General features: G+C 46.0%; 1 protein-coding gene across 11 annotated transcripts in view; it reads left to right on the top strand.

Moving 5' to 3' along the window:
• MBNL3 (muscleblind like splicing regulator 3) overlaps positions 1-26,935 on the top strand; it is a 92,256-nt gene that overhangs the window by 17,515 nt on the left and 47,806 nt on the right. For 6 of the 11 annotated variants that reach the window (XR_009278547.1, XR_009278546.1, XM_058847978.1 and 3 more), the window contains exon 2: positions 14,995-16,021. The exons of 4 other annotated variants lie outside the window; for them this stretch is intronic. Coding sequence is in view for 5 of the 7 variants with exons in the window: in XM_058847978.1 (XP_058703961.1) it covers positions 15,848-16,021 (174 nt within the window). In the remaining 2 variants the exon portion in view is untranslated. Of the gene's footprint in view, positions 1-14,645; positions 14,667-14,994; positions 16,022-26,935 lie in introns of those variants that run through there. One more of the 11 variants, XM_058847980.1, reaches the window with a different exon arrangement.

The raw sequence follows: 26,935 nt of genomic DNA, 5'->3' as shown, positions 1-26,935 counted from the left end.
TGTCCTCCTGGCAAAGCTGGATCCAGTGCCTTCTAGCAGCCACCTTTGAGACTGGCAGTGCCTGGATAGAAAGGCAGCATGACGGGTGTCTTCCTTAATTAGTCTATACAGTTTGTGTCTGCTAATAAGAGATCTGCTAGACTCAGAAATCAGAGGGGCACTTTGCTCTTCCTGTTGTGCTGTGTGGAGGCAAACGGGGGGACTAGACCTGCAGGCTGGTTAAATGCCAGGAGATACCAAGCCAGTCAGGAATTTCTCATGGCCTAGTGCTTGTGTGCAGCTCTTGGATAAGCCAAGCCCAGCTCACCCACTGTTTGGTGTGAGCAGGAATTACAGTGGAGCCTGTACTTGGTGGTTCTCTGCTTCAGAGCCCAGTTTCCCTCCAGCCAAGGTGGGAGTGGGACAGACAGATGTTGAGCTGGCTGGAGTCTCTGCTCCCCACATTGTGGGGCCAGGCCAGTCCCCATGCCACCACCATGGCCAGCTCTGCACCTGCACATCTCCTCTGGTGGTGTTGCTTACTAAACCTTGCTACTTACTCACTACTTACGTTTCTAATGACTTTTTCCTTTCTCTTCCTCTTCCACTGGATAGATCAGCCCCGTAAATATCCATGTCCAAGAGCAAAGCTGTCTTGAGTGTTTGGCAGAGCAGGGTCTCCAAGGTGTCTCTATCAGGAGAGGGCCAGAGATGGTGTTTGTTGATATTGATCATGGGAAATGTAATTAATGCGGGTATAAAGTGTTAAATGTTAAATTAAAATGTGAGATTTAAAGGCAGTCAATAGATCAATTCTGAGGCTGGGATGAAATGCTCAGACTTTCAAACAATAATCAGATTTCCGATAAAATCTCACTGTGTGTAATTAGAGGGGTTGAAATACTAAATCAGGTGTTAAGGGAGTGATATTTAGATTATGTTGAAAGAACAAAGATCCAGACAAAAAGAGCCCTCCTGTCTGCAGGCAGAGCTCAGGCTGGGCAGAAATAGTGTGGAGCTTGGGGGATGTGCTGATCTAGCAATTAAAACTGTCAAGAGAGGAGAATGATGAGGAAACTGCACAAATCTACAATGCTGAACATCTGCCTGGATGGAAACAAGACCATTTGGAGCTCATAGCTCCCTTGTAGTCTGATAACATTTCTAAGACCTTGGTCCATCCACATACACAGATGTCTTCATCTTATGTGGTCTTGGTGAGCCTTGCAGAGGAGTGAGGACAACATGTTAAAACTAACCCCAGCAGGAAGGAAGTACTGCCATAAAAAACACTTCTCAAGAGTTAAAAATACTAATCACCAACTGCCACCACATTTCAGTGGTATTCCAGCTAGTCAATAAGAGCGAAGACATGCAGTTGATATTTTGTTAAGGGTAACAATTTAAGGAGAGGGGCAAAGTTAGACTCAGTGTCCTAGGGCACATGGTATTTCCAGGACATTTCTTTGAAATTTATATTTTGCTCTATAATCTATAAAAAAGTAAGCAGGAGAGAGTCCAGAGTAGCCAACTCTCCAGTTTAACTGGCCTTTGAATAGTAATACCAAATAAGTTCTGCTTTAGGAGCAGTATCAGCCTTTGCTCTTGCAGTCATCTTAATTTTCTGAAGCTGCAAGCTGTGCAGGAGGCTGCAGGAAACATCCATTCCCTGAATATGTATCTTTGCTTTCATCCCTAAAGGGATAATTCAGAATATGGGACAGACATAGTATTTACTGTGGGCACTGCACCTGTCAAGGTAACATTACTATGGAATGGAGGGTAAAAACCACTTCTCTGCTAGATAAATAGGTAAACTGGCTCGTTAGCTCTGGGCACTTACTTGCTAACCTTGTCCTGTACCTGTGATGTGATTATCTGTGAAGGTGTAGCTGTAAGGTTCTCCAGAGCCTTGAAAGATGCATGTTTTAAGAGTATCTTCTAATTTTGTTTTATAATCCTGGTGCAGCCTCTGCTGTACAGTTCCAGAGGTTGAGATGCTGAATAGGTCCATGGATATGATGTAACCCCACCCAGCTGGGCATCAGTGCCTTGGAAATGCTTCATGGTTGTTATTGCTTAACTGCAAGCCCTGCCTTAGCCATGGGCTGAGCCAGGCTTCTGCTCACCTTGGTCCTTGCAGAGCAGAGGGTGAAGAGCAAATAGGGCCATTTCAGCAGTGGAGAACTCTTCTGAGCTTTTAAATAAAGGTCTCTAAATTTTCTGGTGTGGCTGGGCTGAGGTAACCTGATCTTTGGAAAAGTGCCTTTGTGCTGTAGTTTACAGAAGGACTTCTTGATTAACAAAGCCTGAATGTGGGTTAGTTAAACTGTAGCCATTGTATTCAAGGTCACTGTTAATTTTTTTAATTGCAAGCTTTCTCCCAAGCCTGGGGTTGGAAATGAGACTTGCCATGTCAAGCTCCCAGAAAGGGTTGGAAATTGTGGCATTTCATCCTGCAATTACTGTTTCACTCTGCCCCTTCTCTTTATTTAACAGGAAAATAAGCTTTGTAAACCGCTGTACATAGATTTTAAGTTCACTGCTGATACTAGAAGCCCCAAAAAGCATGTGTCTCTGGGAAGAGACTGATGCTCAGGCTGCAGTGTACCACAAAACCAGCCAAGGGAATGGCAGGGACATAAGGGCATGACTGTGGCTAGGGACTTACAGAAGGTCTTTCCCTTCTCATGAGTCATAGTGGAGCTCTGGAGGTCCCTGCCAAAAGGTGGTGTGGGCACGTGAAGCTTTCAAGAGTGCTGCAGAGACTGGGCAAGCACTATGCATGGAGCTGGATGGGGAATAGTGAGCAGGTGAACAGTGGCATGCTTAGGGAGTCCTCAGAAGGAGTGGGAGGGTGGGAGATTGTGTGTCTGCTGTGCTGTAACTCCTGGGCATCTATGGGGCTGCTGGCTTGATTTCACCAGCTGTAGCCCACCTGGAAGGAGGGTCATTCCCCCACACTCCTGCTCCTGCCTTCTTTGCCCACACCTGTCTTTGGACAGGAGCAGAGGAAGGACCCACAAACAGTGAATCACTCTGAAACACGACGTTTGAGGGCTTGCATGCTGGAGGGGAAGTCTAGCCTCTCATGACTCCCTGTCAAGGAGCATTTTCTTGCCCTCCCTGAACTATTCCTGGGGTTCTAGTTCCAGTCTTCTGGGTTGTTTCCACCTATATATTCAGCACAAGTGGGAAACCTGCAGCACTTAACAGCACAAAAAAAGGGTGAAAGAGTACTTTATGTCTGGTCCTGCACACTTTCCCCCTAAAGAGTTTTCCCTTATTCCTTTCCTAGACAGAATATCAGGAGGCAGAACAGAGATTCTAGTCTCTGGTCTTCTCAGATGCCTCAGTGTTCCCTAAATAATACTCCCCTGGGTTAATGCTGTCCTTGCACATTTTTAAGGTGAAACTCCTTGCAGTCTCATTCCTAGCAGGCAGAGTTGGCTGCTCCTGCACTGGAGCTCTGGTGATCCTGGCAGAGCAGCGTCCGCATGGTTCGTGTGGCGAGTCCCAGTTCTGTTTTTTGTGACCTGAATGCATGGAACAGCTTGTTCTCTGCTGTCTGTTAACCCTTGGAAAGGCACTTCCTCTTGTGCTCCTTCGTTCTGCATTGGCAGTGCTCAGCAGGGACGGCTCTGCACTTCGGGTTTGGGGACAGAGCCTGCGAGGGAGTTAATTGCTGAGTGATGATGGCTTTCTCCAGCTGAAGATCTGCTCCCATGAGCTATTTAAGCCTCTGTTTCTTGTATCTCTGTGCCAATCAGATTAGCTGATGCCAGGAAACAGACCACGGCCTGCTTGCTCTTGAATGCACCCTTTTTCCTCCTTACCTGTTTATCCCAGTCAAGCCCCTTTCCGCTCTGCCTTGGTTCTTTAATTTAGCTTTGTTCCTTCCTTTTCATTTTCACAGCCTTACACTGGCCCATCTTTTCTCCCTGAGGCTGCCTCTCTGGGTTTTGACATCCAGCCTTAACAACAGTCAATCCTGTTTTCTGTCCTAGTCATGACTGCTCCCTTTGCAGAGGCATGTGCCCCTCTGCACTTCTGCATTGAGCTTTTCTTGCTCTTGATTCCCTTCATGTTTACTCTGTTGTAACTTGGATTCCCTTTAAATTGCAGTAGAGAGATCCACAGATCGGTGGTGCAGCTGAAGGGGCTCGTTTTCCCAGGATAGAAAGGGGAACAGGTTGGGGCAGGGAGTGTGGCTGAGAACTGCCCCTCAATCATTCCCCAGGGCTGCTGCCACCCTGCTGTCTGTGCACCCCCTGCTCTTCTCCCAGCTGGACCACTCCACTCATTCACTGATTTTGACAAGGGATTCATTTTTGGAAAAAAAAAATAAAAAATAAAATCTCTAAATCCCCTCAGGCTCACAGGACCAAGCGTTCCAGCCTGGTCCTCTGTGCCAAAACAGGCCCATCCCCTGCCTCTTGTGAGGCCCCACCTTTATCCTTCTTCTAAAAATAAAACGCAATGACATTCCTTCCTAGTTACTCTGTTCTCTTATTCTGACCTCATTAGACTTTCCCAATAGAAAATTTCATTGAACTCCTCTGGTAGTGGTGAAAACAAACAAGACCATTGGACTTCCTCTGGAAAAAATGCATCTATATAACAGGGAATTGCAGGGAGCCAAATTTCCACTGCTGAGTTTGTGCTGTACACATATGTTCCCTCATATGCGTTTAGTAAACAAAGTTGTCTTCACACTAAGAAGAATTTAAAACAATTTATCCTTTATATCTGATTTTCCTCCCTTGTTGGAAAAAGATTGCTTCTGTAATATTATAAGGAGCAAAGTACTGCTAGCTGGGGTTGCAAGAAAAGCCTCTTTTTTCCAGACCCCCTGAGCTAAATATATTTTGAGGCTTATGTATGTACATGTACGTAAGAATGATAGCCAGGTGATGGATTGCTAAGCCACATCATAAATTCAGCTTGTTGGACACCTCTGATTACCTCCTCTGCACTCTGCCTGTAATCATTCTCCTTCAAACATCCTTCTAATGTTCTTAACAGCAGCCAATTAAAACAAAGACTTCACTTGCCATCTATCCGCTCTTCCCTCCGCCATCACCCAAGCTCCTTCTCTTGAGTGGGGGGGACAGAAGTGCATGAATGGATAGTGGTTCAGTGTGTGTGCTCAAGGTTTAGTGGAATATATCCCTACTTGGGTTTTTTTTTTGTTTTTTTTGCTGCCTTCTTTAAAATTCAGCTTGGACAGACACCCAGCCAGGCAGGGGTGGGTGCTTGTGTGTTTGCTGGGGGCTGGGCACTGGTGGCAGGAAGGGTGGGGTACATGGAAGACACTGTTCATCGTACATCTGCCCATTTTCTTGGGCTCATGGTTTTGATTCAGAGGTTTTGTGCTAATTCATACGCTTTCTGAAGAAAAGCATGCCCACAGGTATTAAGGGGAAAACTGAAAATAATTCAGGTCACTAAGACTTTCACGGGGCAGAGGAGTTACAGGTTGTGGTGTTACAGATGCAGGAGGGTAATAAGATAATTGAAGATCTGAGGATTTCAGTTGGTGTCAATGACTCAAACATGCCAGGGAAAACAGGATATTCAGTCCCTGAAAAGTTGATTCATCCACCTGGCAGTGAGGTGAAGAGTAATGAGTAACAGATTTTGGGGTGCATGGAAGGCAGGAGAGGCCAACACACTAACTCTGAATGGCTTGGGAAGTGCCTCAAGGGTGATTTTGACTTCCTCTTACCTTTTTTAGAGCTTAGCTGTGCTGGCTTCTCTCTGCATGCACCCCTAAACCCTGTTTCCCACAGGGGCACAGGACAGAGAGTAGAGTAGGTGGTGCTTGGTACCAAAGTATGCTGCCAAAACTAGCCCTTACACCTTTAGGTGCCTTTTGGTTTGGCTGCTCCCTGTAAGTACAACAGCAGTGCCTCCATTGCACGCTGGGAGGGTGTTTACTGCTGCGCAAGCAGGATTGGAATTGTTGGATGTGCCTTTCATCCTGTTGCAGCCTGCTGGATTAATGGGGCAGATCTCTGTGCGTGTGCATGCGTTCTGCTCTCTCTCCTCTATCCTGCTTTGCACTGTAATGGCTGTGGGGTCTGAAACAGATCTGTTCATCTGCTGCTGGTGCAGCCTTTACCGCAGCAGTTTCTTAATGCCTGATTGCAGTTCCTTTTATCTGCCAGACATCACTGAGAGATGGGAAAGTAACAACCCCCGTTTGCAGATGGATAAAGTGACTTGTCACTTGTGGCACCTGTGGCTGCAGCAGTGTTTGAGCCCTGTTTCCAGAGAGTCCCAGTCTGACAGGTCTAGAGCATCTTTGCTGTCAAAATGATGACTACCTGTGCAACGATAATGCCTTTGGGGTTTGGGACTAAGCTGCTCTGGATTTACAATGGAAGTGGAAAATATGCTCTCAGTTGCCACTATATTAGGTTTTTCTGCTTTCCTACATGTTCTCACTTCTTTATTTTAATTCTGAAAGAAAATATTGTAAATACACTGGATGTTTTTGTTACCAGCCTTTCAGTCTCCTTTTGTCATTGTGTATTTGATTTGCAACCTGAGGATACTGTTAGAGGTCTGAGTTGAGAAATAAGTCACGGCTTTACTTTTCTCAAGTCCTGAATTGTTTGACAAATGTATTTTGAGTACCATTGTGCACTGTATTCCCTTCCATGTAGCCCATAAATGATAGGTGTTTTCCCTATTGTGCATGAGTCCTCATTTTTAACACATCATGTAACTCAGATGGACTCAAATGTAGGAGCACAAAGACTTTGGAGGTCTGCCCTGTGTGAAGGGGAAAATTACTGTCTGGCCCAGAGCGGTGGCTTTGTGATGACTGCATTGTGTTCTGGTGTGCTGTGTTTGTACCAAACTGGTTTGCTGCCAAGTTACTTATGGCTTATCCAAGCGCTCAGTACAAAGAATGTTAAAAGAAAAACTTTTTTTGTTTTCTCTGAATTCTTCCAGCTGAGAAAGAATTCAAACCACAGTCCAAATGCTGTCTCTTCTTTTTGCAGGCCTGTGGTGACCAGGTAAGGCAGTTAACACTGGAGTGTCTTCAGCTGTAGTGTGTGTGTAGAAGCATGTGCTTACAGAAGATATAATATCGGACCTGCAGGGTTAGTGCCTTTTTGTTGAAGAAAAACCTGTCTCTTTGAGCAGAAGGCTCTGTGATTGAGAAGTCTGGAGTGGGAATTTTCAAGGCAGAAGTATGTGTGCCTGGGCAGCGGCATCTGTGAAGCACCAGACCTGGGTTGGGTCTCGTCTGTGTTTATCTGATACCTCCTGAAAGTCCCAGGCTGCCTCTGTGGCACAGTGAGTGGCTGAGCTGGGTTCCTGTTTCTGTATTTCTCCTACCTGATAGAGTATATTGCCTATCTTGAGGGCTAGGATCATGCTTGGAGCTTAGGAGATAGCTGTAGGTCGTTCCTGTCAGCAGAATCCCGGGAAGGGCAGTTGGGTAAAAGCATTCCCTCCCCTCAGCTGTCCCAAACACATGCAGACATTTATCTGATTGGCAAGGACCTTGGGGGTTTCTTGAACACTGAGTAGGATAATCAGATAGATTGTGGGATACATCTGCTTGATCCTATTTCTTACCATTACTTGGTGGGGAACAAGCCTTAATGAGCCTTGGCCTTTCCTGTCTCCGCTGTAAATTTGTTTGACTCAATTGAGCTCTCTTTGTGTGAGACAACTCTCTTTGTGCTTGGATATGGAAGCATCCACCTCTGAAGCTGGCTGTGCTTTGAGACGGGGTTTGGATTAGCTGACCTCCAGAGATCCCTGCCAACAATTTTTTTTTCCCTTTTCTTTTGTGTTTGCAGCTGGTGTAATTGTGGTCCTAACCCCTCCCAAGCGGTGCTGACACTGGAGAGGATTTTAGCACTGTTTCACAGCAAGTGCAGTAGCTGCTTCTGCGCTGCAGAGGAAATGCTCCTTTCGGGTCAGCCACCCCGCTGTAAGGCGGCTCCCTGGCCCTCAGCATTGGAAGTTGCCTCATGTAGGAGGCCAGAAGGGATTTGCCAGCCAGGTCCTAATAGAAGGGAGCATCCTTCTCCATGTGTCTCTTACTGGCGATGGCCTTAGTCAAGCGAAACTCCCACTTGGCTGCCTGATCAGCAGAACATCCTCCAGATCCCACAGGGGTGGGATCGCAGTGGGTCACTCTCAGTCTTAGTAGAGAACTGGAATAGGAAAGGGGTCTTGACCTCTAACTGGTTCCTAATAAGCTGATGGCAGAAAATCAAAAGCTCAAACGAACAGAAATGTGCATGTGTGGTTATTCTAGCAACAAATCTATTTAGTGAAAGAGGGGGAAGTTCCCTTTGAAGCACCGCAATGCATGCTGCCCTGGAACACCCTATGGAAAGGCATTTGCTCTGCCAAGGCACGTGTGTGGGTCCAGCAGAGCAGCTTCTGTGACTGTTCAAAGACAAACAAATAAACAAAAAAGCTCCTTAAACTGCGATGTTTTTGTAGAGCATTTTTGGCTTAGAAATCCCCAGCAGATAGTGAGAAATAACTCCCAGCCATTTGCCTGTGGAAGCATTTTGAAGAGCTAAGAGTGAAGGGGAGAAGAGTTCCCTGAACTTTGGTGGACAAGAAGTGCTGAAGGTTCAGGAAGAAGGAAAAAAGACTGAAGATTTCAGGTGGCTGAGGGAATAGGAGCACCATAGTGCACAGTGAAGAATGGTAGATTTCAAAAACAAAAGGATTTTTTCAATATTTCCTTAAACTCAGCATTAATTTTTCCGGTGATTGTTTGCTTCAGGGTGTAAGTGTGGAGAACTGCATGTACACAAGGGAGGATAAAGTTCCCTGTATTTATACATTCTTCTTCTCTGCAGTGAAGGGCTTCCTTCCCTCACGCTACTTTATTTTGTATATTTTTCTTTTTTTCCCCCCTCCTTGTTTTTTTTCAGTTGCCCACCACTGCATGTAAGAGAGGTGCTGAGGTTGTGTCAGGGCAGCTAAGAGCAGTGGAAAGTGCCCAGAGGCCAGTGATACATGACACATTTTCCCAAGGACAGCAGCACTGCTGGCCCTGCAGAGCCCCACAGCCATCTCCCAGGGTGCCATAAATGCAGGAGTTTTAGCAAGGCTGGTGAGCCTCTGAAGAGATGGGATGCAGTATGTCCAGCCTTCCCCACTGAGGGACAGAAGGATGTTCCTTGTGCTGCTCTGTCCAGAGAGGTCACAACCAGTAATGGCCACTCCAAAGCTGCTCTAAGCCAGCAGAATGAGAGAGTGTGGGGAAAGAAGGACGGGTGTTACCAGTTCCTTCAGCACAGATTTGTGCAGTACCTGCATGCCCAAACATCCACCCTGTCACTTCTGTAGTGGGTTTATATCCTGAAAATGAGGCTTTTCCATTGCAGAAGCATTGGGGTTTTACTTGCATGGGTTTATTATTTATTTCTGGGTTCTGCCATCCTGTTCTGAACAGACGGCATTCAGAGCTGAGTTGACTTTCTGGCACACGGTGTGACCCCTGGTGATTCACAGCCCCCAACATCTGTGATTAGACCTTGAACAGAAACTTTTCAAGCATGCCCATGGTAGAGGAAACTTGCTCTTTTTCTGAGTAACTGGTAGAAGAACAAAAGGAGGTTTATTTTCTTTTAGCTGTAAAGGTCTACCTTAAATTAAGTAAACTGTTCCCTGAGGGAAAAAGTGTCCAGGTACAGAATGTTCACAAAGGAAATATTCAAAGTGTCTACTGTGTCCCTGAAGCGTTTGTTTTAAAGTATGAGGGCCAGAGCAAAAAATAGAAGATTATTTTCTAATTTGAAAGCAAAAATACCTCTTGCAGGTGACAGAAAATAAATTGACCTTCTTTAGTCTTGATACTGCAGCCCATTAAGTGCATAAGCACTGAGAAGCCCTGGAGAAGCTGCCATTGCTGAGATGGCTCCGGTCCCAGTGCACAGCCTGGGAATGCGGGGGGCAGGAGCCGGCCCGTGTCCGAGGCAGCCCCGCTGTGTGCAAACTGTCAATGTTCCACCAGCAAAGGAATCGTGTCTGTGGGAATCTGAACACTGCTGTGTTTTATGTGAGGTAGGGTAAGAGCATTGTCATTGGTGTTTCAGCAATGGAGGATCCATGCCTGGACTTCATGGGGTTATTTTTGCGGTTTCTTTTGCTGTCGTGAAGCAGCACTTTTGAATCAGTCCCAAGTAAAGCCTTGTGATCCAATGGTGACAGCGCCTAACTTGCCATGGGCTTTTCTGAGGTACAAAATTAACTTCTCTAATGTCAGCCAACTCAACTAATGTCACTGTGTTACTGGCTTGGTAGATCGTAGATGAAGATTTTTAAACTTTTTTGTTTCCCCTCCTCACTGACTTGGAAAGCTGCCCACAAATGTGCATTATCTTAACTCATGCATCACTGCCAATAAATGTAACAGTAGAACACTTTTCAGTAAAACCTTGCCTTTGACTATAACTTTTTGGTTCCTTTGATAAGCAGGGATATAGTTTCATGTGCTCTTTACTACTTGCTGTGAAAGTGGAAGACAAAGGAAGGCTGTTGGATGGGTGGTGGTATTCTCCACAGTTTTCTTTCTCTCTCAGAACAAAACAGTTTTTTTCATGGTTCCCATTTCTCTTTGCCTTGCAGTGTTTCCAGGAATACTGTGTTTATTTGGAAGACTGATTGTTTGATAATGGAAACATCTCACTGCTGTTTGGGTGAGGAGTTCCCTATTCTGGCTTATCAAGGATGCGGTGGTGGTCACACCAAGCTCTTCTATACATACAATAAAAAGCCCAAATTACAGAATCATCTCAAAAGTGCAAGGACTGATGAGTGAGTGTGGCATTTGTACTGCCAGCTGACTTTAGTGCTTTGAGGAAAGTCCATAGACAAAAGTATTTTTTGGGCTCTGACCAAAATCTAGACACTCAGTGAACATTAATAGCAATACTTAGTTTTAGTGGAATTGGTATAAAATTTGAGGTCTTGATTTTGCAAGCACAATTTCTCTATTGCTGTGACTTCAGGGTATCCATCCGTCCGTCCTCTGAGCTTTCACTGGCCATAACTTGCAAAACTAGGTAAAGCACAGTGCAGCCTGGCAGTGTAGGGCTGAGCTTGGAATCAGGAGAGCGTGTCCTCAGTTCAAGGGTCACATGCTGGTTTGAGTGGAAGAGGAACATGGACAGCATTACATATGATAAAGAACGGGCACGACTGGAACTTAACCTTGGGAAAACTCCAGTGTGTCTGCAGTATCCATGTTTTTCTTCAGGCGAAGGAAATAGCTGCTGTTCTTACTCATTGGACTGTGAGTTAGGGCAACAGCACTTCTGTTTCTCAACTGAGCAGTTGTGACCTAGAAATCCTTGAGAAACACTAAATGAGGAACCCACCTTGGCACTTCTACTGAGTCATTTTTTCTTAAAAAAAAAAAGAAAAAAAGAAGAAAAAAAATCTCTTCTAAATAGCATCATTTACACTTGGGAGCTGCTCGAATCCATCCTGTCACATAAATTACCATTTCTGAACTCGGCTGTCAGGAAGTGTCCTCACAAGTTGACATCCATGGGGGCTGTCAGTGGAAGGGGATCAGTTTCGTGGCAAGCAGGAGGAATTCAAGCGTCAAGTGAATGCGCTCGTCCTCACGTTACCTCAAGTGGTCAGGGCATCTTAGTTCCGCCAGAGGCGAGCCCTGGTGTGACCTTTGCTCTTCAGACTGCCCTTGTTCCCCTGCACTCCGCTAGCTGTAAGGCTGGGTCTGACACCTGGAGCAAGCCCCATCTTCCTGCAGCTCAGGCAATTAAAGCCTGGCCCAGCAAGTGGCCCTGGAGCAGAGGTTTCAGGGATATTGTAGTTTCTTTACAGGGATCAAGGCCACAGGGTTTTCTCTCTGCTCTGCTGCTTTCTCCAGCTTTGATGGCAATGCCATTGAAATGAGATTGGCTCATCTGGTAGTGGAGGAGCTGAGACCCGCCAGACGGATCTGGCTTGCTGGGAAGGGTTCAAAAGGCAGCACCTACCCTTTGTTGTATTTCCTGCACGCTAATGAAGCCCCTGACTTCTGGAGGTACTTTTTAATCCTTGTAGGTTGTATGTTGGTTTTGGCATGGATGTTTTTTTTTTAAATTCCTCCCATTTTAAATATACAGGAGAACAAAGGGAATAAAATACCAGCCCCCCCCCCCCCCCCCAAGGTAATACAAAGGAATTGTAAGGGTGCATTCTGATGAGAACAGTTATTTGCTGCCAGGAGTTGAAACCTGGAGAGCTGAAGCTCTGTACTGTCAGCAGCAGGTTCGTGTCTGAGGTGCGCTGTCCTTGGGCTGTGCGTGGGAGCCTCGCTGCAGCAGTGTGCAGAGCTTGCTGTGATGTCAGCCCTGCATGCATGCGTTTCCAGCCTTCCCCGTGACCACACGGAGAGGGATTTGCAGCAATCCAAACACCGACAGAACTGTATTTGTTGACTTGCAGAAAAGCCTAACTCGTGCTCCTCTGGGCTGTGATCATGTAAGCCGAAACACGATGACTGCTGCCTGTGCTTGCTGGCCTCCCCGTCCTGATAAACCTGTGAAGCAGATTCATTTATTTAGGCCCTGATTCAGCAAAGTACTTAAGTACATGCTTCAGATTTTCCTTCCAGAAAGACTGTTGGCATGCTCAGAGTTAAGCATGTGCGTAGCTTCTCTCCTGAGTGCCCGGCAAACAAGCGATGGGGCAGTGTGTGCTGTTGCTGTGCTCTGCCATGTGCCTCGCAGGCTGCAGAATTGCAGTATGAAAAATATAGTCATTAATTTGGCTCCCTCCAGTACAGGAGCTCTAGTGCCAGGGTCTGAGATGAGTCAATCCTTCTGCAGGGAGGTGGGTTGTTTCCATAGCACAGAAAATTTCTTGTCTCTTGAATGTTGCACAGATGAGTGTGCCCTTCTGCAGGGTGTGGGGCAGGGGCAGTTTCCATCAGTGGGTTTGTTTCCACCCTCATGAGTTGTAAAGAAGAATATGTACTGTGTTACATATGTCTGAATGTTTTGTTATTTGTAGTTTAATGTTTTTTGGAATTCATTTGATTTGGCTTTCATTAACATGATCCCCTACATTTTGAGGACTGAGCAGTTTAGTGCAGTCATGTACCTGTGGGCAGTGCGTGCTCCTGAGCTGCATGGCTTTGAGAACAAGATCGACATTTGGTTTGTTACATTGGGATTTCTTGAGGTTGAAGGGCTGGAAAGGGCAGATGTTACTACACTGTTTGGACATCTTGGTGTTTGGTGTAGCTGTGTGTTAAGTCAGATCCATCATATTCTATCCCAAACATTAAGAGACCCTCACTTCCCTAGGGAGTCTGAAGCTGTGGAATAGGCACTTAATCCACAAGATGGTTGTATTTCAGTCTGCTCGGGAGAACTTCTGAGAGTGCATTCTTTCTAATCCCCACCCATATCTGACCTGTTCTAGCTCGTTTTTAAGAGCTGCACCCAGCTAGTCCTTAGCTCCCTGCAGAAGGTTTCTGCCCATCTTTTCCTTTCTTTTGCCTTCTGAGCTCATTTGAACAGGGAGCCCACATATTAGTGAATAGGAGTCCTGTATAAATTTTCCCTGTTTGCAAAATTGGAATTGATTTAGGGCATCTCTTCTGTACAAAATCCAAAAGACATGAGCATGGTTAGATGTGCCTTTTTTCCTTCTCTTTGAAGTTTAAAACACGCTTAGCAAATATGACGTTTGCAGTCTCTGTTCCCCACCTGATGTGCAAAAATGCAAAGGTCCTTCCAGAAGCATGGGTCAGACCAAGCTTTCTGCTGATGTCTCAAGATGGATTGCAGGGATCTGGGCAGGTTTTGTTATCAACTTGAGTCTAATTAAGCCTAGAAAGTGCTTGCAGTGTAGGTTTAACGAGTGTTGTTTTTTCTAAATTGAAATAATTCGATCTGTGAATCAAACAGCCTCTGTGCCCCACCCCCTGCTGCTGATGACAGCCTCTTCCCACACTTCTTCCTTGGTAGCATTGTTTCCATTGTTTCCAGCTCCAGTAGGTTTCAGTTACTGATCAGTGTAATTGCAATAACACACCAATAATAAAAGAGGAATTTAAGCTTCCTTTTTTTGTAGTTGAAGGCTCTTCTCCTACGAAAGCTTGAAATCTTAATAACAGTCACACAGACAACATCCCGCGCCTGTCAAATGTTTGCGAAAGTGGACGGTCGTACTGTAGGAAGGTAAAGAGCTGGATTTTGGGGAACTTGGAGAAACAGCCCAATCCTATCAGGCAGCAATGGTACAGCTAATATTAGAATGGGAGACTCTAGGGACAGCTTAACATTTTAGTGGATGCCAAGGAAGCCTTCAACTGGAATGCATTGAAAGTTGTTTGTTGTATAACACGAGTTGCTGGAGTCAGAGTAATCCGAGTTGCCTTTGGTCTGGTGGAAAACTACAGCTGTGAGCAATGAGTTAATTTTTTCCGTGTGTGTGTGTGTGGCTTAGGTTTTCCCTGTCGGGTTTGCTCTTAGTTTTGTAGGCTGTGAATCCATAGACGAGCCTTTGCGAGCCAGTCATTTGTCTCCGTGTACAGGAGCAGCCCCGCGCTGGGGATGGGTTTAATGGAACACCTTGGAGGTGCGGAGCGGTGCAGGGCTGACCTGGAGCGTTGTATGTAAGAAAGCCACCGGCTGCTCTTCCTGCCTGAACGTTTCCTACAGAAGAGGGTTTGGGTTAGTTAATGTTAATTACAAAGATAAATAAAATACACTGAAGAGCAGACTATTCCCCCGTAGTCTGGGGGGGTTTGTGGGGCTCGGTCCCGGGGCTGCGGCGTGCGGCGGGCACCCGCCGCGGGCCTATGAAACGGTCTCTTGTATTGGTCGGCTGCCCGCGGGTGCTGCTGTAACGGCAAGCGCCATTGGCCGGCGCCGCCTCCCATGCGCAGCGCGGCGCGGGCAGTGCCCCCGTGCCCGCAATGGCCGCCGGCGCCGCCCCGCGCCCGCCCGCCCGAGCGGGGCCGCTGGCTCCTGGCTGATTCTATTTCTCTTTTTCCTGCAGGTTGCTGAAAAGTGCCTTTCCTGAAGCCACCGCTGCTTGGATTTCTGTCTAGGGCTGCCTCTCTCTGCCCCTCGCCCCCCTCTCTGTTTAATTCGGCGTTGCTTGCGGTCCGTGCCCTGACGGCGGCTCCTCCAGCCTTGCCCGGTTTTTTTTTGGGTTTTGGTTTTTTTTTGGTTTTTTTTTTTTTTTTGCTCCCCATTTACACGCAGTTTGCTCAGCCATTTTATTTTTTTTCTTCCCCCGACTATGTAGCAAATATTTAAAAGAAAAGAAAGAGGAAAAAAAAATCAGACATCCTTTTGCCTGTTTTGATGCTCGTGAATCATAATTTTTAGAAGCAAGAAATAGAAGGAAAAAAAACAAACCCGAAGTTTTCTCCCCAAGGACCGAGACCATTCCACAAACTGAAGTGCTGCCAGCAGCATATGCTTTTTGCAAGAATAATTGAAACCATTAACTGGAGAGCACAGAATTCTTTTGAAAGTCTGCCAGTTATTTGCAAGTAACTTTGGCAGTGGCACAAAATATAACACTTGTATTTTAACTTCTACAATTGCACTTTTAGGAGCTGGCCTCTAATTTGATTTTCAGTTGTTCTGATAAGATTTCTATTTTATGATTGGCTTTATGTTTAATTCTTGTTTAAAGAAACACGATTTGACTTAAATGAAAACCTAAGTGCTGATGAATAGGAGTTCTACCAAAGCAACAAGTTAGTTATTTCTTCACGTTTAACTTGAATTCACTTTTTTACCCTTTTTTTAAGAAAAAAAAGAAGAAAAAAGAAGATCAGCAGTAAATATTACCCTGAGGAAGGGTGCGATTGCTTGCATTTTAATTTTTGTTTTTTAATATGGCTGTAAACGTTTCCCTGGTTCGTGATACAAAATGGCTGACGTTAGAAGTGTGTCGAGAGTTTCAGAGAGGGACTTGTTCTCGGTCTGATGCAGAGTGCAAGTTCGCCCATCCGTCACGGAGTTGCCATGTGGAAAATGGTCGAGTTATTGCCTGCTTTGACTCCCTAAAGGTGAGGACTGTAACGCTTGCATTACCTAAGCTTCCTTGCTTGTCTTTCCCTTCCGAGTGGCTCGGTGTGCAGGGGTGTGGGATGTGCAGAACAGCTGTTTATTGCTCTGTGTCTGCAGGGAGGATGCAGCTCCTGAAATCTAGGCTGAGTCTGACATCGGGTGTGATTGCCTGGAGTGCCAGGCATTGCAGGGAGAGAGGATTTTATTCAGGGCATTTTTCAGTGGTAGCTCAGGTCTCATATAGGTGTCCCTGAAACAGAGAATGAAACAGATTGTGGGCAGCAAATGAAATACGAAGAGTAGAGAGAACTGAAACGCAGTTTTGAGTGTCCAGATCAGATAAGCTATGCATTTGGTGCAGGGATGTGAAATGTGCTTTTAATGAGCAGAAAAGAAAGCAGCATTTTAAGATAATGAATCAACTTTACATGTATTTCCTGGAGACAGAGTTGCAAGTACACTTTAAGATTGTCCTGTAGATGAGGACCAGCCAAAATATTTGGAGAACATTTCCAGAAGTGACCATTGGGAAAATGCTTTCTGCTAGGGACACACGAACTCAATGGCTCTGCCAGGCCTGTTGGAGCTATGGCTAAGTCTTGAGATTGGTGCTAATCCTTGCAGAGTCTGTTTTGAAGGCAGTAAATGGCTCTTGGTTGCTTGTCCCTGCAGGAGTTCCAGGGGTGACTTTCAAAAATACCCAAGATCTGGACTGTGAGTCAGGGTGAGGAGTGGGGGGGGCTCACAGGACGGGGATGTGGGCATCTGTTTCTGGCCTCACTTCACTATGGTTCTTGGGTAAAGGAAGATCCACTTTTTTTTTTCTTCTTCCCAAATCTATGACTCCTCAAATGTATTTTTACTCTGAGACCATATGGATAACTGATAGCAAATGAGAATTCTTGACATTGTGTTTAATGTTTTGACCAAAGTAATCAGCCTGTTAAAATTTCTAGAAAGAGTCTGGAAAATTTTATAATCTTAAAAGTTTTCTCTTAAATTTCAACTGTTGCTTGAAAAGATTTGTGTTTCTTTTTATGAGCATAATGAGTAACAGAACTGGTAAAATTATATATGCAGAGGTTCAGACCAGGACTGGATCTGGACTAACACTGGTTTACCCTTTTTGTTCCTATTAGTGGTTCTTCATATTTTTATTTCTGTTCTCTTTTTCCAAGAAGCTCATGTTTTCTGTTTGCATTCAGGTTTCTCTTTTTAATCTGATTATATGAAATGACTCGTAGTTACACAGTGACTTTCAAATGTTCATTTACATTGCTGGTTTCCTGACAGCGAGAGACAAACACTTTTTTTATTGAAGAGGGAAAAAATCATGTTCTTTGTGCCCTTGAAACTTTTGAATTGTAGCCAATGGTAGTGCAGATAATTTTAATGAAGAGATTAGTATGTTCATATTTTATAGTGTTTATTTGTGAATGGAAAGGAGGGTTGTCACACTGTGGAGGGTAGTTTTGTGCCCCTTGCTGGTGTTTGCAGCATTTTGGGGAGGTGTTCCTGTGCAGTCACCCAGCTTGGCTGGGCTCTGAGCTGTGCTGTCACCCGGTGTGTGACGCTTCCCCACGTGTGCTGTTGGCAGTGCAGTTCCTGCAGCACGCCCAGGCTCTCTGTACCATCCCCTCTCTGCACAGCTGGGGCTGGGATGATGTGCAGGACCAAGTCCATGAGCAGCTGGGGTTCCAGTCCCACCCACTGGTATGAGCAAATACTTCTCCCACTTCAGCAGTGGGGATGGGATGGGGAACACCATCTTAAGAAAACAAAAAAGAAAATAAACCCAGGGGAAGGAGTACGGTGTGATCTTCAGATCAGAGTGTTTCCTGTGTAACTGGCTGTTAAATAATGTTCTGGTTGCGGTTTCCTCTTGGCACAGTAGCAGCGTGATGCCCAGTATGTGCCGGTTAAGTGGCCTGAATTTTCCAGAGAACAGGTTTTTTGGACTTAGGGATGCCTCATGGAGGGCTGACAGCTCTGTCTTTGGGAACTACTTGAGAGCTCCGACTGTGCAAAGCACTTGGCCAAAGGTGATGGGGCTGTTTCTGCACCCCACTTTGCAGACAAGGAAGTGGGTCTTGGAGCACTTCCATCAGACCCATGGATCCAGCAGGTCTCAGTGGGCAGAGCCCTGTTTCCCAGTGCCATGGAGGGCTGCGGTCCCCAGTGCTGCACCTTGAGTGTGTGTGCACATTTCCCAGTGGAGATCACCCCCTGGGGACTAAACCCTCAGACAGTGGTCATTCTGTAACTGGGCCGGAGCTGGGCTTGCAAAGCCCAGTTTGCAGTGGTCTGGATGGGCTCATGGCTGTAAGGATGACCCTTACCAGTCACCAGAGAGATGATACATTCTCAGACCCTTTTAGAGGCTTTTGGTTCCTATTCTGTGGATGTTTTTGTGCCCAGCAGCTGTGGAACACTGACCCTCTCTCCTGTGGAGGCTCAATAGCTGCTCAGTGCTCTCTTGTCTTTTCATGACCTGCATTAGCAGAACATCTGTGTTGCTTTATTGGAGGCAGGATATAGGATGCTTGTGGCTAATAAGTTTTCCCGTTGTCTCCCAGCGCTTTGTTCAGACGTTGCTTATCTGCATCCATTGTGTGCTGCTGCTGCTTGTTTTTGTGGTTTTTTTTTTCTCACAGACCTCTTAAGCTTGAACAATGCCTTCATACAGGAACTTCTGATAACCCAGCAAACAATGGTCTCACCTCACTGGTCAGGTCATGCACAGCATCCATATGCTTACTGAATCGCCCTTTTTCCCCTTTTACCTCAATCTCCTATAGTACTTCCATGCCTGCTGCAGTGGTAAAAGCTGTAAGGCTTCCAGAAGCAGTCAGGCTGCCTCAGTGTGGGTTGTTTTACGGGTAACTCTGTGCTACCTGTAATCTGGTGAAGAACACACAGGACTCCTTGAAAGGTAATGGGGGCCCTCACTGATGCTCAGGTGGGGGTCACCAGAACTCTCTGCAGAACCGTTGTGTGTTGTGCAATGCTTTGGTCGTGAAATGGCTGGTCTTGATTAGGTTGAAAGTGCAAGGCTGGATCTTGCTGTCCTGAGCTGTGTTTCTTCTAAGGGGGAGTTTGCACTTTTGTAGGCAGCAGAAGGAACCTTTCTCAAGCAGATTGATACAAAACTTAAAAATAGTTCCTTGCAAGAAGCTGTGATTTGAATCAGATGCCAAGAGAACTCTCACTCTACTCGTGCATCCCTCCTTGTTATTCTGGAAGCAGTGTTCTCTGAATTAATTTGTGTGAATGGCAGGAGAATCTGCACTGCTTGATTGCAGGGCAATCCAGAGGCACAAGATCTGGCTATGCTGGACCATCCAGCTTCCAGAAGTGACCATGAGGGCTGCTGGTCAGTGGCCAGTGCTCTCTGGTACCTCCTGGGCAGTTCCTGTGGCACCTCAGAGACGTTCTGAGCAAAGGAGAGGAATGTCATGTCATCCCTGTAAACTCGGGTGGCCTCTGGGTTCGTTCATTGCTTCTCTCCCAGGCTCAGTGTGCACCGTCCCATGCAGAGCCAGTGCTTTTTGTAAGGACTGGGACATGTTTTGCTGGCTCATGGCAATTCCTACAAAGGTTTGTTTTGGGACTTCGGTGGGCTGCTCCTCAAGTCATTAACTTCCTTATTCAGGCTGGATCAGGAGGTTGGGATATGAGTTTGTCTGACTCTTAGTTCCTGGCCAGTGAGTCATTGCTTGTGTTTTCAGTTTCTGATGTCAGGAAGGGAAAAAAAGCATAATCTTTGGTCATTAATGGAACAGAGAGCTGGGAGATGGGGCGTTAGGAGATGGTGACATATTATATATAAGTGTGTAGGTAATACACATCAGGTGTTCACAGAGGCTTTAATTTATACTGCTCACAGGATGGGTATCTGCACTGAGGACTTGTGGTTTAAAAAAATTTGCTTTGTGAGGTGTGGCTGGGGTCTTTTGCTGTTTATGGGTTTTTACATTTTCTTTATGAACGTTAATGTGAATTGAAGCTTCAAAGAGCATTTTGAGACAGAAAATAGTGGGGTGAAAAATTTCAGTAATGTGAATTTTGACTTTGGGAGGTCTAATGTGAAAAACATTGTTAAACTGTTGCATGTTTCAGAGGAGTGCTCTATAAAAAGGTGAAAAGTTTCCTGTGAACAGGCATAAAAAGAAGTTAAAAGTAGTTTTGTCTCAATTGTCTATTTTGTAAAAGAAGTGTTATTCTCTGGTAATAATATTCAAAATCCCACGGCAATCTAAAATGTTCACACTGCTTGGGCAGTGGATGTACTGTATGATCTTGAAACTGATATACCTGAGGCTGTTCCTCACAGTTTTCATGCTAATTTGTACCTGGTTTGTGCTGACTTGACTAGAATTGTTGCTGACTTACTGGTTGGGAATCAAATTTATTTTTTTTCAATTTAAATAAACTCCAAATTAGGAAACAACTAAAAACACCGACTAAACTTAGCATATGGTTACACTTTTAGAGAGGAAAAAGAAAGCAAACAAAGCCATAGTGGTATTTTTGGAGACATTCTGACTCCATGTCTCAGCTCAGTGTGATGGAGTTGTAAATATTCCACAAGAAGAGTGTTGAGCCAAGTTACCTGTGTGACAAACATCTGTTTTTCCTTGGTCATTAAGCCACTTTACTAGCAACAGTAGATTTGCAGCAGCTTTCTGTCCACTCTGGATGCTTGTGTGTCTTAAAACATGTCATAGGTGCTTTTTGTAACTACCAAATCAAACAACTGTAAGTGGAGAAAAATGCACTTAGACTCAATTTTATTTATAGAAACTGTTAATACTGTATTTCTCGGTCTTTCTGTGTTAATTTCTATATTTCTCTTTGTATTTCTCTCTGAAGTAAATTGGTATTTGAAGGGGAATAGGAGAGCTTGTGGGGGAAACATAATTTGTCTATAGGTAATAACAAGCTCCATGTTTTCACAGCTTAATTTAATTGGCACACATGCTGTCTATGTAGTGTCTTCAGAAGTTTTTGGCACATCTGTGGGATGGAGAGCACTGATAGAGAAGCTCACCTGGCACTGCCTGTGGCTGAGCATCTCCCAGGTTTGCCCCAGTGTCTGGACTGCAGGATGCTCTCTCTGCCCTAGGCATGTTCAGCTTTCCAGGGAAAGGGTACACCTTGTTTATTTAATCTGCCTGGCTGATCTTTCTGTGGGACAGACATCTGTGCACAGTGTTTGATTTGTTTAGTGCTATCCAATGGTTTTTCTGATGGCCTGGTAGTCTCATTTCATTTATTTTCATTTATTTGTGACTTTTTGACACTGAACCATGGCAGAGGAGCTCTGGTGGGTTTGGCAGTCATGGTTTCGAAGGTTGGTGCTCTGAGCTGTCCCCTTGCTCCTCTGTTGAGGGTTGCTGGCAGGGTTAGCAGGAGGACAAAGTGCCTTAGGCACTGAGTACCAAGTCCAGTAGCTGCAATTCCCTTGGTCCTGGCTCTCTGCAGAGTTGCTGGGTGATGAATTTGTGTAACTGGAAACAGACTGGTGTTACCTGGTGACTGTGCTGCAAGGACAGCAATAGACAGGGAGATGCAGAAAGGTCTTATTTATTGCCAGCTGTTAGCAAAGTTGTAAGGCAGAGTCCTTGACAGGAATTCTTGTCTGTGCTCTAAAGCAAGGAGATGATCTTTGAGGTGTGTTACGGAGAGCCGAGATTGGTTTTATCCTTAATCTCTATCAGGTCTTTCTGTAGCTGAGTAGCCTCAGCAGGGAACGCTACCGTGGCCTTTACATTTACAGGGACATGTGCTTTGTGAAACTTGGTATTGTCCATGACAACATGGCAAGAAAGGTGAGATAATTGTAGGTTTCCTGGTGCATAGTCTAGTTCTAGTGGAACTCTGGAGGGATGCTCTCTTCTCAGCTTATTGCTCGTACTCCTATGGAGGGTGGATATTTGGTGACTGGATATTTGCTGTGCAGTAGATGGAGAGCACCATCTGTGCCCCAGACCTCCTGACACCACATTTCTCCTGAGGGCTTGCCTACACAGGAACAAATGCCTTTGCTGTTGCCTGTGAGTGCCAGTCTCATGTGTGGTGTCTCTGGGACAGGTTCAGGAGGCTGGCAGAGGTGCAGGCACAGGCTGGCATGCTGGGAGTGCAAGGGGCAAGGACAGGAACACCATCCTTGTCTGTCTGCTTGCAGCTGATTAATTGATTACAGCGTTTCCTTGGGCCTCAGAATTGTGTGCTTTTCCCCTTGTACGTGTTGGAAGGCAGATCTGTGCCCACAAACTAATCCTGAGAGCACATTTTGGAGGCCAGCCTCTTCAGGGAGATGGGCCAAGCAAATTCATCAGTGGGGTATTACTGCCAGCCTCGCCTCTCCATTCCTCACCAGCCAGCCCTGGCAATGCAGGGCCTCTGCTCCTGCCTGCAGCTCATGTTGTCTCATTCTTCTCCCTGTGGCGTGAGCAAACCACCATCCTCAAAAGGTAAAGCCAGCAGCATTTACATTATTAATATTAGCCAAGAGTAACCTTGGATTTCTGGTTGGGAAGATGATGGTAAAATGCTGACTGCTGCTCACACTTGCCTAAAAAAGCAGGAGAGAAATTCTTTTGGGATGTTGACTCTAAACCCTTCTGAGCTTCTGTGTGTGCTTAAGCAGATACATTTAAGAACCTTTTATGGGCATATTGCAATGTTCCGCTGCCATGGCATGCCACCTCCTGCTCCTGAGGCTTGCTTTCCCATTTGAAGGGGAAAGCTCTCCAGACCAGGGTTCCGGTTCTGCAAAATACTTAAGCCTGATTTTAAGTGCTGTACAGTTCCTGTGGGCAGCAAAGAGCTCCTTGTGCTGTAGTGAGCTGTTGCATCAAGTTTTGAGCGTGGGAAGTGGTCTCCTGAGCCAGTCTCTAAAGGGGGACAGCTGCCCGCGGTCGTTTGCTCTGCCACCTTTGGCTTTTGGGAGTTTCTTTGCATGCACACCTTGAGTTTGCAGTCTTGTCAAGACTGCTGGGATCTGCAAGCACCAGCTCCATGCCTGTGGCCCAGCACAACTGCAGGGGGATGCTCTGTGAGCCCCAGGGTTTTCCTCTGCACAGGGAGGGGGCAAAGGAGATGCTGGGCCCAGATTGCAAGTGACTGTGGTTGCGTTTACCCCTGCTGCTGTGAGTCAGAAGTTAGCCAAGGGAATGCAAAAGGGGGGTTGGGTGTGTGTGTGTATACAGTGAGCTCTGGCACCTCAAATGGTGCCATGTTGCAAAATATGGCACTGCCAAATTCTTCTAGGGAAGAAGTTCAAGCATTATGTCTTCCAGCCCTGAAGTGTAGCAGTAGCTAACACTGGGATTGAAATAGAAGCACCAAGCCTACAAGTCTCTGCCTGGACAGAGTCTGGGGCAAAGAGGATGCTTGGCTGTGATGTCCTGTCTTGCTGCAGTGTTGGTGAAGCTACCTAGGGACTTCTCATGCTCCTGATTGCATTAGGCCAGCAGAACGAGCTGGGGGGAAGGTGGTGAAAAGATGTTTTCAAGGGGAGTGACTGAGCAAGCATGTGGAATTGGTGAATTTCTTCAGTGGCATAGCATCAGTTTGATGTAATCCCTTAGCTGACAATAGCTTTCTGCCACTTGGTTCACCCTTCTGAAGGAGGGTGCAGTAACATGCTTTTATGTAATTGAGCTGTTTGGAAGCTTTAAAACAAATATAAACAAGATGTGCCAGGCTTTTTGGAGAGCCCAATGCCTGACATCTCCCACAGAGCATTTCAATAAGTGGTTAGATTTCCAAGTGAGGAGCTGAGCTCTTTGAAATTCTGTCCCTATAAATATTGTTTTGCTGGTATTAAAATAAATTCTTTGAAGACCTTGGGTGAATGTTGCCCCATACAGGCACAGTTTTACTTCTGGCTTATTAATACTGTTTTATTGCTGTTCATAAAACAGCAGGGACCCAGGCAATGACCCCCTTCCTCACCCCATATAGTCCTTGTGCCGTGTCTGATGACAGTCTTTTGATTAGAGGAAAGGCCAAGGATTTGGAAAACCACCTTTCAGAGCCTTGTGATGATGCAAACTGCTTCAAAGTGTTGTAATGTTGGTCTCTGTGCCTAATTGCACTTTTTGACCTCACAGGAGCATTACCAAAAAAAAGTCCTTGAGGGCTGAGTGTAGCTGAGCTGCTGTGGTAGCAAGACTCTGGGTGTTTTAGACAGGTGTCCTAACTGAGTAATTATTTCAAACCCTGGCTCCTTCCAAAGGAATAGCTATCAAACTTGCTTAGTTCTGTAAGCTTACCTGCCTGGTAGGAAAGCCCCCTGTTCTGTAATGGCAGTGAAAATATTCAGCTTAACCATAGCTAACGAGTTAGGACAGTAAAATCTTTTCTGCTGTCTACACAGTAGAAAGTACATGGCACAAAAGTAATGCTCATCTCTCAGGAGCCCTGGGTTTTGCATTTGGCTCTCTGAACGTCTGGTTAGTGTTTGGCCTTGGTTTAGGATTTCAGTGACATGGTTACTCGATGTCCCCACTGTCAGAGCAGCCGGATGCTGGAGTAGGGATTATTAACCACCAGCTCTATGTTTTTACCTCCTCTGTCTGAAACCAGCACCTGGGAATGGCTCAGTGCTGTTCTCTGTGTGCTTCAGTTCCAAGCTGGAAAGCTGAGACCTGGAGGTGCCTTTCTGCAACATTTAGCTTAAAGCTGTGAGGAAGAAGCATATTCCTGAGAGGGCACAATTGGCTCAATGGGACATGAGCATACTCAAATCAAGCAATTCCCCAAGTTTGTAGTGAAATGTTACGGCAGATGGCCCGCTTACAATGCGGGATATTATTAGAACCATGATCAGTGCTAATAAGGTCATTGGTGGAGGGGGAGGAGGTCAGTGTCTGACCTTGTTTGGAAGGTGGCAGCCTGTGCTCTGTGAAGAAGTTTTCTCTTGCAGCAGTGGAATGTGAATGTTTAGAACAAGCTACTTTGTGTATTACTCTGGCTGCAGTGTGGAGAGGAAGACCCACCACCCCGTCCAGCAGAACTACTGCAGGGGTGTTGCTGGCTCCCACGCCTTGCTGAAGTAGGTGCACAGAGCACCATTAACAAGTGAGGCAAATTCTGCTTAATTCTTGGAATGGGAACCAGGAGCAGTTTAGCTAATATTAATATTAATATTATAATACTAATATAATAATATATATATATATGTGTAATATATAATACAGAATGGGTATGATATCACAGTGCATTGCCCAGGTGACTGGTGGGTGGTCTCTGAGTTTTATCTTGCCTCTGACCATACTCTGCATTAACACAGCACTAACTTTCAGTGTTCTCCTACACTGGTGTCAGAAAAAGACCCAAAACAATGACTACAGATAGGAGTGTTGGAGTCCAGTTGAGTTGCATGAGTGATGTCCACATCTCTGCCCAGCAGTACCCACACCAGGTTCTGATAGGATTTAAGCCAATAGCCTGAAACATGGTGCTTTAACTCTGTCTCATTACTTCTTTTCCTTATGGGTGATCAGCTCTGGGTGCATAGTGAGAGGAGATAATGCTTAAATAGGAGGACATTTGGGAAAGTCTGGAGTATCTTGGGGTTCAAAGGTGGCCAGGGCAGCACTAACATGGTGGAGTTGCAGCCCATGTGCCTGAGATCGTGGCCATCATGATGGTGCTTCCCTAAGTCCCTGTTATCCACAGGCGCACGGCTGGTGCTGGCAGCAGTCACACGGAGATTAAGTCCTTAAAGAGCCCTACTTCAACTGAGCAGAGTTGAATGTAAAACCTCAGTGTGTAATCCCAGCAATATTGGCCGATCCCACTGATCTATGTTTCTTCCTCTTGCTGTCCATTACTAAAGGATCAGAGCATGGGTGAGGCTTGCGGCCATTATGTGTTCTTGATCCCAAATGGTTGGTTTGTGCAATGTTGTGCTGCGTGTAGTGCTTGGGCTCTGCTCCCAGAATCCCTTCCACGTGATGCTGCAGATAGCAAACCCAGGATAAGTTTGCCAGGAGAAAGCTGGAGCCTCATGGGATTGGACATTGCAGTAGCACTTTAGTGCTCAGGGTCCTGGGGAGTTGAAAGCCAGCCATATAGAGGAGCCTTTAAGGAGGGCTTGGAAGGTCATCCAGGTATGGCAGAGATGATCGTGTTTTAGGTCAGCTGTAGGAAGAAAAGCTCTTTCCTCCCTGTGGGGGAATCTTGTTTTATAAACCTGTGGACTTTCAATACAGAGAGTTGTCTTCGTAGGGAATGTTGCTCCTTCCCAAACATTGTAGGGGAAGGTGTTAAAAGATGCTTCTGCTTATGTAGGAACCCTCCCAAATCTTGCTCTGAGGGCGCAGCACTTGAAGCCTTATTCTAATGCCTTTTTTCTTCTTTATGCTCTGTTTCCTCCTCTGGGCCTATTTGTCCCCAAGCCCTAGAGCAGCTCCCCTGTCCTCTTTGTCCCTTTTGTAGTGTCTGCAGGGACTGTACAAGGCAGCCTGAGAAGTCTCTTGCTCTCCTCTCCTGTTGCTTCAGAAGTCATTTTTGTTTCTTGGTGCATCTGGTGCCCTTGCAGATGAAGATGTAATCGCAGTTACCTCCCTGCAGACTTGGACTCCCTGCTGTGTCAATCCTGTTGCCTGTAAAACCTCGGTGATGTGCTGCAGGGTGGGAGCTGGAGCAGGGCAGGCAGGCTGAGTGACTCTGGGGCTCGAAGCTGGAAAGCCATCAGACAGGGATGTCTGAAACCTCTGAGCTGTGAGGGACCTCGAGGGAAGGAGGTTGGGGTGACTCTGGGGAGCAGTGCAGCTCCCCAAGCCACTTTCCCATAGGACTGGGGAGCTCAGGGATGTGGCAGAGACCCCGGCCACCCATCACTGCCAGCTCTGTCAGCATCTGCTGGCTGGCATGTCACAGCAGGGCACAGATTGCCC

This window comes from Poecile atricapillus, chromosome 12, assembly GCF_030490865.1.
Source record: "Poecile atricapillus isolate bPoeAtr1 chromosome 12, bPoeAtr1.hap1, whole genome shotgun sequence".
NCBI classification, from domain to species: Eukaryota; Metazoa; Chordata; class Aves; order Passeriformes; family Paridae; genus Poecile; species Poecile atricapillus.
Note: the sequence above shows the minus strand (reverse complement) of the source record. Positions and strands in the feature narration are given on the sequence as shown.